We start from the raw sequence: 12,428 nt of genomic DNA on the forward strand, positions 1-12,428 counted from the left end.
CTCTTTCTTTAGATTCTTTCCTCCTGACAATGCACTTTCTTCGCCTGTCACAAATGTCTTTCTTGGCAAATGTCGTCAAAAAAATCCAGTCTCGTCCATATTAGCAACTTGTTCTGGACTAAGAATTTCTTCTGCCACTAACACAGAAAATTCCTTTGCTGCATCTTTATTATCTGTTGGAAGTTTTCCCCCACATACTTTCAGATAATGTATACCTTGTCTCTGCTTAAATCTGTTCAGCGAACCACTGCTGAAATTGCACGGCTCCCCTATTTTTAAATCAGCATGAATCTGTTTTCCCTTTTCTCTCAGGTGCCATTCTGAAATTGTTATCCCATCACTCTGCCACTGCCCAAATTCTGCTATAAAACGAGTAGTACCACCTGCCTCCATCTTTTGCAGAATTTCCACTTTTTGCATTCCAGTCAGCATACATGGAAAATGTACACTGCTAGGACAATGGCTTGAACTTGGCCAACAACAATCCAGATGACCATCACCATTACCTCTGACTACGATGATTCCACAAGGCCTAAAATTTGTTTTACCATTATTTTTTTTAAGCAGTTTTTTTTTTTTTTTTTTTTTTTTTTTTAAAGTTTGCAGTATGACATCTACTTTGAAAATTACCATCACTGAACTTCCTGATTCATTTAAAAATGAGGTAGTGGACTTTTGCACTATCTTGGAAAATGAGATAGTGAATATGACACTGTTACAATAATAAATAATTTGAAAAATATGGAAGATATCAAGAAGTGGATACAAGAATTTGCTCAGAAAACAAATTCTCAATAAAACACTAGAACTTCAAACTGTGAACATCTTATTCCTTAGTTTCACGAATTTAAACATGCCTAAGTCCTTATGCTACTCATACATAATATACTGTAATTTAATTTGCATAATTATGTAAGCATGATGATTATATATAAGTGTAATATACTGGATTAAGACATGATTAATAATTTAACAATACACATATTAGATTAAGCTTCTTTAATTTTATTTAAATATTAATATATTATAAATAAGTATTATATATAGATATGCTTATATATAATTAATATATATAACTATCATAATTTTGTTTATTAATAATGATTAATAACAAAATTATCACAAATTATTATGTACAATATATTAATATTTTTTCTTCAATAAATTAATATAAAGTCTCTATTTTTTCCTTAATTAATATTACAGATCACTGGGAATTGCTTAAAAAATGCTGGTACTTGTATTGATAATCCCAATATTTTCAGAAAGCAATTTATATGCCATCATAGTTCTCACAGGAAAGTTGGTAGAGAAAATGAGTGGAAACAGTGTTTCAAAAAATGCAGATGGTAAAGTTTTTTGCAAACAATGATTAAGAAAGGAAAACAAGATATGTAAGATGCAAGGATAAATTTGTCAAAGTAAGTTATGTGCAGTTTGCTTATGCAAGCATAAAAATAGTGTTTGTTAATATTAAGTTTCCCTCATACACAGCCAACTGACAAATGAAAAACTATGAAAACATAAGAATAATAATTAAAATCAAGCAAAAAGACAATTACTTTAATTTGGCATAAATTTTTAATAAAATTATGTCAACTGCAAGAGCATTCAGGCAGTCTTGTGTTTTCCAAGAGCAAAAAAATCTTGCTTCTGAAAAAGTCTTGCTTTTTACATTGCCCTGTTTCTGTTCCATTTGATATAATAGCTTACATAAGCATACTTAAATTTATATTAACCTACTTTATCTTACTGTAATTTTATGCACACAAAAGTCAGTTTAATAATTTGTGTTTTGTCTACTTGTACAGGGTGCGGCAGCGTTCATAGAGTAATATGACCTTGCATAGTACAATGACATACTGCATGAATGCGTGCCAGCTCATGCTGCATTCATGAGTAATGAGCTGCCATTTTGAGTGTGACAGTGATATGGATCGGTGGAGTGCACAGCATCGTGCCTTTGCTGTTGAAAGTTATTTCAAGAATAACTCTTCTGTTATTGCTACCCAGCGTCTATTTCGGCAACGTTTCAACTTGGGACGTCATGGGAAAATTCCAGATGGACAGACCATTATGAGGTGGGTAAGTGCATTTCGAGCAATAGGTTCTGTTTGCAATGGCAAACCAGGAAGAATAAAGAAAGAACTGTGTGAACGCGGAGTTATGTTCGTGCTGCAATATTGAGCAGCCCAAAAAGATCTGCTCGTTATCATTCGCAAACTTTGCATATGTCTGATCGCTCAATCAGGAGAATATTGCACGAAGATCTCCATTTTCATCCATATAAGCTGCAGGTTGTTCAGGAAATTAGGCCTCGCGATTGGGTTGCACGAGAAACATTTTGCTTAACCATGTGTGAATTCCTTTGCCTAAATCCACAAATGTTGCAAACTATCCCTGATGTCAGATGAAGCACATTTCGAGTTATGTTGTTCAGTGAATAAACAGAATATGCGTTATTGGAGTGATGTAAATGTGCATGAACTGCATAACAAGCTCTTGCACAGTTCTCGTGTCACACTGTGGTGTGGAGTTGCTTCCTTTGGGATTATTGGCCCTTACTTCTATGAGGATGACTGCGTTGTGGCTGTAACTGTCACCAGTAAACACTACCTAAAGGTTCTGCAAGACTTCGCTCTTCCCCAATTAGGTATGGTCGATGTGGACCAATTATGGTTTCAATAAGATGGAGCGACCTCACATACAGCCATAATTTGCATGGATTTCTTGCAACAAACATTTCCAGGTAGAGTAATTTCCCGTTTTGGTGACATTTCCGGGTCGCCTAGCTCACCTGAGCTTTCATGTGCAGACTTTTTCCTTTGGGGCCATCTGAAGCAAGAAGTTTTCCAAACACGTTGTGCCACCATTCCTGAGTTGAAGGATCGCATCAGAACTGCTGTCGTCAATGTCCCAGGGAATACGTTATGCCGAGTTATGGCAAGCTTCCTATGCCGCCTAGATGAAAGTGTTGTGCAGAGGGGGAATCATATTCAAAAAGTAATCCATGCAATGGACAATGACTTACACATTAGTAAATAGCATACCTTTAACTATTAATTGATATAAGAGGTAATGAATAAATTACAGTTACTGCTTTATGGTGTGTTTTTAATATCCTACTATGAATGTTAGTACACGCTGTATAATACATGCATATATGTGAGTGTATGCGTGTGTATAAGTACAAGTACTACATATCTCTTTACAACATCTACTTGATCCTCAGCCTGCTAAAACCTTAGTAAGCCTGTTTGGGAAGCATCTTTGCTAACAAAGCAGTGTTAATTAGGTGCTGTAGTTCAATTCTCAAATGGCATACATACATAGCCCATTCTCACCATTTGACTGGATTTAATTTTGCATTCGGACAGTACAGATTCCAAAACAAGCATCATAAAGATATATACATATATTATAAACACTTTCATTCCGAAAAACTAAATTTACAATCAAAAAGAACGTACTTCACAACGCACAACAGCAGAATATAAACAAATGTCAGTAATGTGACATCATTCATCTGAGCTGAGTTAATGGTGGCCCTCATCTGGGCTGTCACTGGTCAAATTCAAGCCATTGTCCTAACAGTGTACACTTTGCTTATATGTTTCCCATCAATGCAATGCGCTTACGTTTTTCAACACTGCAAGCAAATCATGAATGCATTTCTTATTTGTCATTGTATTAAAAAGAAAATATTTTAAATTTAACCACAAAATATCCGGATAAAGAAAAGGCAGCAATAGACAATTTTGTGAAATAACAAAGCTCAGAAAATACAGCAATGCAAATCGTGAACTTAAAAAAAAACGTTGAGTGAACTGTCTACTTCTTTACATTGATGCAGATTGGAATGGGGGGGACTCATCAATAATTTGGTATTTCCGTTACCGCTCATAATAATTTCGTATTTCCATTACCGCTCATAATAATTTGGTATTTCCATTACCGCTCATTATTATTCGGTAATTATGAAATCATTATTTGGCAAGTATATTTTTTTCAGTATTTCATTCTTCATGCTGCGATTTCTGGAACCTATAAATTGAATGTTTATATTTCGAGAGGTAATGTGGAATTCAGGAGTTGGACATTTTTGGTATTTGACTGTATATACTAAACAACAGAAAACATACTGTTTAGTGGCAAAAGACTGATTCTGCACTGCCAGAATATTCTATTTGTACCTATCAAAGCTTTTCATAGTTCACCTATTTAATGTATTGTGGACTGTGGCTTTATTTTTAAGGTATGTCATTCTTTAATAAAACAGGTTTGATTGAATTTTTCCTAACCCTAGTCTCCGTACTTATGAGATATTGTTTTCAGAGTTCTTTGTCCACACCGGATTTCATAGAGGCAGAATTTCCTTATTTTAAGAAGTAGAGTACAGGCACTGTAAAGGAATGAAGGTGTCTTCTCGAATACCAGCTGAGAGGAGGTGGAAGTTCATCTTCTATATCCCATTTTTCAAGGTTTTCTCATTCAAAATCTTCCCTTTGGGATCGACACATTTTGTTCACAGAGAGTAATAAAATAATTCGCTAAATGCTTCTAAGCACTGCCATACATCAAGAACCTCTGAATAGAAAGAAAGTGATAACTGCAGGGTGAAGAGAAAGCAAGGAATCACTGGTTATGCTTGCATGGCAGTTCAACTTGATAGACAAGATGCAGTATCTGCTGGCAAGAAACACAAGTTTTGAAACTGGGAGTACATTCTGAGAAATCTTATTTTTGGAATATAGCTTATATTATGAGCATCCTGAAAAATTCGGCTTGGTTTTTTTTTTCCTAATCAGATTTTAATTTCAGTGAAATATACATAAAATGCAACCAAAAAATTAAATATGTAAAGGGAAAAATCATACCACAGACATCCAATGTAAATTTTTGAAGAACAGATCTCCACCAAAAGTTTCATTAATTCAGGAAAACAAATAATTAATCCCTTGACAGAAAGCTAGATATACGGTTATCAGCCTAATTCACTTAGCATAAAAGTGTCTAAGGAAAACAAATAATTAATCCCTTGACAGAAAGCTAGATATACAGCTATCAGCCTAATTCACTTAGCATAAAAGTGTCTTTTTACAAAGACTGGTTTCCTAACAGTGTGATATGCATAAAGTATCAAAAAATCTAAAATGGAATTTTTTAATGATGAGTAACCTCTGTCAAACACGCACACGATAAGAAAAATTCTGAATTCCACTAAATCAACATTAATAAAAAAGATCTGATGTGTACATCACATGACTTCCTTGTATGGAATATTAAATTATATGCATTTTTTCCTGCATTTCATTTAAACTTATTGAAATGAATTAACCCTCTGAGCAGCACGGGTTTTTGGATCTGTCATGAAGACTTGTGTTTATGCAGCATTTATTAGCTAAATTTATATAATTACTTATTTTAGCCTCTATTTTCATAAACTTACATTAATTAAGATTATATTTACATTATTAAGGAAAATAAGAAAGCAAAATATCTCAACTTATAAGCTAATATGTATCGAGAAACAAAAAATCTCACAATGGGATACAGCCAGTCATGCCGCTCAGAGGGTTAAATCTACTTCATCGATAGAGCATAAACCACAATAGAATAAATGTGCTTTTTAAAATTCACTATATTTATTTACCATAGCGATAGTTTGGCGCTAGGTTCACTTAACAGCGTAACATTTCATTCATTTTATAACTCAGAATGCAGAAAAATTATACCACCTGAAGAATTATCTAATCTTTGCCACATTACAAAATTACCTGTGAAATTAATCTAATTTTTAAAATGACAGTTTAAAAATTTAAAAAAATCTGATGTGTACACCACTTGACTTCCTTGTAAGAAATATTAAATTATATTTTCCTGCATTTCATTTTAACTTACTGAATTGAATTAAATCTACTTCATCGATAGCACATAAATAACAATAGTATAAATGCAGTTTTACAATTCACTATATTTATTTACCATAGCGATAATCTTGCACTAGGTTCACTTAATAGCGTTACATCTCATTCAATTTATAACTCATAATGCACAAAAATTATATCATATGAAGAATTATCTAATCGTTGTTGCCACATATTCTATTCAAATACTATAATAAATCTAAAATGATGTATAAAAGAAATTAAACAAATAAAAAATAAACAGTTTTTCACAGATGATTCAGCACTGCTTACCTATGCACATGTGCTACTTGTAAACATTCTTCTCTGTCTGAAACAGACTGGCAACAGTATTTTCTATTAATATGAAACACTTATTTCCTTGAATTTCGAGATATATTTCTCATTTAATTAATTCAGTTCTCACTTCATCGCAAGGCAAAAATAACTTGAAATATCTTCATTAAAAATTGAAAGATATAGAAAAAACATAAAACACTAAATACAGTTAAAAAAATTTTTTTTTCCTTCTTTTTTTTTTTTTTTTTTTTTTTTTTAGAAACTGATTTAATTTTACTGTGGATGCTATGCTGAGTCAATATAACGGATAATTTAATAACTGAAATAATAATTTCAGAATGAATTAAGCATAATTTAATTCCCAATAATGAAAGAAGACATTACTCTGTTGTTGCGAAGCTTAGTTAGATTGGCAAAAACCCACTATTCTGCTAAGTTTCGAATATAAATAAATACGGCTGCTATGGTAAAAAATTAGGCTTTGCCGTACTTGAACAACTTTTAAATTGTTGATAATTCTACAACTATAACATGCAGGTTAACTAAAGGCATAAAAACCTTAACCGGAAGATAAGAACAACACAATTCAATCTTTAAAGCAAAAATTGCACAATTTACAAACATATAAGAATACAGAAACTGAGCTCAATGAGCCGAGTAATAAAGTGTATATGTATATACATATATTTATACACTTTATGTGCAGCCAATAACAACCAAAAAGGGAAGTGCACATCTACACGTTATAGCAGTCTCACATACAAAATTTCAACATTCCGAGGCTATTCGTTTTTGAGTTATGCGAGATACATACATACGCACATACTGACGCCACCAAAAAATATCTTCTGAACCCATTTTAAATCAGTTTTATAATTCCATTTGGGGAAAAAGAGTCTTTTATTCTCTCCTTATGTACAGATGTCATGCAAAAACATCATTAAATTGCATTCAATAGTGATCAAAATGGATATTTTCGTTGAAATATGGCACCCAGAATTTTTCATGATTATACTTCCTTTACGTCATACAAGGAAGTAATAAAACCTAGCATAAAACCATATACATTAGATACAGAAATTGCAAACAGTACTTTGAAAATTCAACTATTTGTCAGTGAAGGTTTTATGTAAATGAGCTTAAGTAACAGAAATTTAAAATGCATATCATCCTTTATAAAACATAAAACAAATCAAAGAAAAGGAACAAAGAAATTACTTAAGAAATATAAAACATCAAATACACTAAATGAGATAGAATTAAAATCCCTACAATTATCATTCAAAATTGTTAGGTTTGTTTAGAAATCTATTTACAGTATTAAATTTGGCATGACTTGCTTCCTGACCTTATTTTACTGATTACAGATATCATTTATCAACATGCCTTTATTTATATACAGTGGAAAAACTGATATATTTAATCTTTCTAACTATTACTGTGAAAAGAACTAAGGTGCAAACTCCATTTATAATTTATATAGTTGTGAATGAAAGGGACATGTAAAGCAAGCGTCTGTAAAATTCCAAGAAAGGTTTTCCAATGGAAATTTCTAACCATATTTCTACTACAGCTACAAGTAAATGATAATTTTTAAGATAAGTTTTCGATTGAAAGTTTTTATTCCCTTTACACTGCAACCATAAATGAATAGCACATGCAATCGTTAATTTTCCATGAATGTGTGCAAATATTGCGACTGTTCCCTGATGCACCTGTAAAGGATAGGTTTTTGACTAAAATTTCTGTCTCCATTTCTATTATAGGTACAAATAAATGGGACACACGTTTGACACATGTGTCCCATTTATTTGTACCTATAGAATCTATCTATCAAGGAATGTCAGACATATCAAGTCTGATATTCCTTGATATGTCTGTAAACTTCCAAGATAGGTTTTCAATGGAAATTTTCATGTGTTTCTATTATTGCTATGAATGAATGAGATACAAAATCTTTTGCTTTCTCTGAATACATACAAACACATTCTTCTGCTTATCTGTACACTTTCAAAATAAGTTTTCAACAGAAATTGTCTATCGCCATTTCCTGCTACAGCTACAAATTAAGAGGACATGCAAATGTTCACCTTATAGGGGGGAATAAAGCCAAGTACAGATACTTTTGCAAAACATGGTATTTTATATAACAATTTAAAATATATGAGCATATTACTGTGCTCATAAATTTTAAAATATGCATATAAAACAGACAATGAAACAATACTGCATCCTCCCTAGTGAAAACAGAATTTAGAATTTAGTAAAATAGAATATTAACTTGCATGACACATAAAATGTGTTAGTCACTACAAACTAATAGAAAAATAGTTCAGATTTTGAATCAAAATGAAATGCTCACATGGTTGAAGTTCTGTTTAATAGTTGATAAGCTGCAGCCAGAATTCATTAGTAGAGACTTTCCCTGGTTGTGTACAGCATAAAAAAGAGCTCCAACAGAAAACATATCACTCGCTGCACAGTTTGAGCATCCTAGGATGCGTTCAGGAGCTACATAATCAAGGTTAGGGTGACAGGGAGGAGGCATTTCAATCTCTATTTCTCCAAAACTAAACTGTTCTCCCTGTAAAAAAAGAATTGAAATTTATAACTTTTTTAAATTGTAAATGACAAGCACTACCAAAGTTTCAATAAAGTAAAAAAGATTTACTAAAGTAGCTGCTAAAATGATAAATTCGAAACAATAGACAGTGCATTGATATCAGGTATGCTATTGCCATTCAGTACTTTAAAAAAATTGTACAGAAAATATACTGCCCTTAGGTTTTTATGAAAGAGCAGATTAAGGTGAGGGGTCTTGATGTAAAAGAGTAACCACAGAGTAACCATGTAAAAGAATAACCACTAAAACAACAATGTTTTGTTGTTCTAGCACACAACAAAACATTTTAGACAGAGAGGGAGGAAAAAAACAGAGAAACAATCACTGGTGCAGTGTAGGTAATGAAACAGAAGAGTCAATGTAGTAGAATATGTTATGTTTTCGGTGTTGTTATATTGTAAATACAGTTATAAAAATTGTGAGAACCATCTAATTGATAAAACTAAATATTTATATGATGAACTACGGAAATGATAAGGAAAGCTGGAAATATATCAGGTAAAAAAAAAATACATAATGTAACATTTAAATGAAGGCATATTTATATTTTGTCCATAAGCAGCAATAATTTAAAAGGCTGTTACAATTCTTATAGAATTTTCTATGTTAAAATAATTAATTAATTTAATCGCTTAAAGAGAAAAACAGAGTTAATTTGTTATACATAATGTATGTAATTTCCTTTATTCAAGAATAACTCAACTGTCTCAATCTTGTCAAACCCATTTATGTCCAGGCAAAGATATACAATTATTGTGCATAATAAAGTATATATAAAAATAATTTGCAGGATTTTCTAGCACACTACAAAACATTTTAAACTAGAATAATGTCCCGTGCTTTGTTACAGGCTAGAAAAACAATAAATTTTTTCCTCACAACTCTTCAATTATTTAATATTTGCTATATACTTAAGTTACTGGTCAATAGATGCTACCCCTAAACTACGAATATTATGTTATGAATAGACGCAAGTATTTCTTTATACAAATAGAGTTGATTCACATTGTTTGTATATTCCCTAGCAATATTTTACGCTCTTATTGTATATGCTCAAAACGTCAGATTCTGAAAGTGAATATGAATATTCTGGTGGGTCAGATATTGAGCATGCAATGCCTGCGACGTTCCCTTATGTGTCATATCATGTTTTCACGTATATCACACCATTACTGCCATATAAATTGTTTATAAATATTACATAAAATATGATTACACAAGCAATTTATATGCTATAATTGCCGTACAACTTAACTTGGGTTAAAGATTTTTTGCCAAACTTGTCCTTAACAGCAAAAAAATGTTTGGAATATAATTATGCACAGTGGTTTCTTTTCAAATCGACAATAAAAAAATAGCAAATTTTTGGCAGATAATTAAAAAAGAATTTGATTAATTTAATAAACATAATTTAAGTAGCTAATAAAAAAAATCTGAAAGCTTTCAGATTTTATATTATGCCCAAAGGTTTTGTAGGTTACCTTTATTTATTAAATATCATGTTTTTCACACTTAAACCATAAAATTCAATTCAACAGCAATATAACAAAATATTAAAAAGAGCATATCTTTATAATTTCCGATAGACAGTCTCGCATGCTGAATGCTGAAGATAAAAATGTTTTTTTTTTTTTTTTTCTTTGGTACAGTGTTGCCACTGCTCGCTTTGAAATCATCGAGTTTCGTAATCCAAAACTCATAAATGCTTTGCAAAATAGATAATAAAACAAATTCCAAATTTGGGATTCCAGATGCCCATATTCGGGTAGACATATGGTAAAATTTGATAGCTCTGGGTACCATTGTTTTATCACAATGCGAAAAACATACATACATTTATGCCGATTCTCCATTATTTAATTTCTTTAAATATAATACAGGGATATAATATTTGGTGGCAACAATTTAAAAAGTGATTCGCCATTTATAGTGAATCAACACAAAACGAAATTAATGGCCCTTCTGGGCAAATTACCCTTTTGGGCTATATCTGATATATTCAAATTGCATTCATATTTAATGTATTAAAACAAACACAAAAAAGGATAATCAACTTTTTAATGCATAATAAACATCTTGAGAAACATACCTAACATCTCAATAAACTAAATAACTGACCTGAGAATCTGTACTATTTGAGAACTGCGTGCTGAAATCAAAACCTGCAAGTTTCCAAGCTCCATTTCTGTTTACTAATATTGACTCTGGATTTATATTTCCATGTATCATTTTCACATCATTATGTAAAAATGCTAAGCCTTCTGTTAGCTAAGGGACAAAATAAACAAAATAAGTGCTTAAGAAAAGATTAAAACATAATAAAATTAAAAAAGGCTGAAACTCATGAGGTCAAGAATAAAGATTGCAACTACAGACATAAAACAATATTTTGCTCATTTTATAATTCTCATCAAGCAATACATACACCTGCAAAAAGGTTCTTAGCAAAGAAATAAATATGTTTATTAAGGACTTTAAGGAGAATGGCTGCATTATATTCAATTATAATAATTCAGTTAAATATGCACCAGTACAATTTTGAATGTGTTTAAATAACTACTTAAAATGCTTCACTTATTTCAATTATGTAGCAAACATATTACATAATTGAAATATATGACTTTGTAAGAATTATGTTAATATTACTAACAGTTAGCCTCGGCTATATCTCTTTAATTAAGATTACTTTAGTTTAATTCTTAGTCTCTTAAGTTCAAGCCCAAGTGTCGACTTTATTGTATAATTCCAAGACGGAGCTCTGTTAAACTTTAGTTGGAAAACTAAAGGGTTATTTCACCCTTCTTACTTGTTGTTTTCTATCTCACGAACTTAAGCGATTATTCACTTACTAGTTCTTCAGATTCTTCACTTTCAACTGAGAAATACACAATGGAGAATCCTACAACTTTATGATTATAAAAATTTCTCTAAATGCATAAAATACAAATTTTCACTTTTTCTTAAGTCCGGCAATTTTATTCTTCACTTAGATTTATAAATCTATATTGCTATGCTACATAAAATATTTAATATACTGCTACAACAAACACTAAGTTTTTACCTTATGTAAAATCTAAATATTTATCTGTTCGCTAAGCAAAAATGATTAATGCATTTGCATGTATCACTACTGGTGAAAGATTAAAGGGCAAATAATTAGACAGTACTAGTCATGTACAAAAATCTGTTTTATAAATCAACTGATGAAGCTATAGCATTGATTCTGTCAATTAGACTTGATAAAATCAAAGCAATTCACACAGGTTTAACTTTTGTGTCTTTTACTTTCCTACTAAGCTGCTCAGACGGTATAGTGGTTAGAGAAGCAAACTGTTATAACAAAGGGCCTGAGCTCGAAACCCAGAGAAGGCATAGTTGTAACTGTCTGTTCCCCTCATAGGAGGCAAAGGTGGCCCACCTATTAGATGCCTCCATAACAAGGTGACCACCTCTTCTGGCCTTAGTATTGGCCAATGTTTGTGGATGGTTTGGGACCACCATTGGGAAAAAATTTCCAACTAATAAAATCTGTAGTTTAATCCTTGAAAACTATATTTCACAAAATCTTCTGTGGTATCTCTTACCACTGTAGCTTAATG

At 31.6% G+C, this 12,428-nt stretch overlaps 1 protein-coding gene across 1 annotated transcript in view; it reads right to left on the bottom strand.

The window, feature by feature from the left end:
• LOC118193691 (SCY1-like protein 2) overlaps positions 1-12,428 on the bottom strand; it is a 104,592-nt gene that overhangs the window by 43,856 nt on the left and 48,308 nt on the right. The window contains exons 5-6 of the mRNA XM_085815565.1: positions 10,948-11,097; positions 8,569-8,790 (exon numbers count right to left, since the gene is read on the bottom strand). Of these exons, the coding sequence (XP_085671691.1) occupies positions 8,569-8,790; positions 10,948-11,097 (372 nt within the window). The remainder of the gene's footprint in view (positions 1-8,568; positions 8,791-10,947; positions 11,098-12,428) is intronic.

The sequence above is a fragment of the Stegodyphus dumicola genome, chromosome 4 (genome assembly GCF_044657685.1).
Source record: "Stegodyphus dumicola isolate Sdum_Otavi_A_Nest chromosome 4, ASM4465768v1".
Classification (NCBI taxonomy): Eukaryota; Metazoa; Arthropoda; class Arachnida; order Araneae; family Eresidae; genus Stegodyphus; species Stegodyphus dumicola.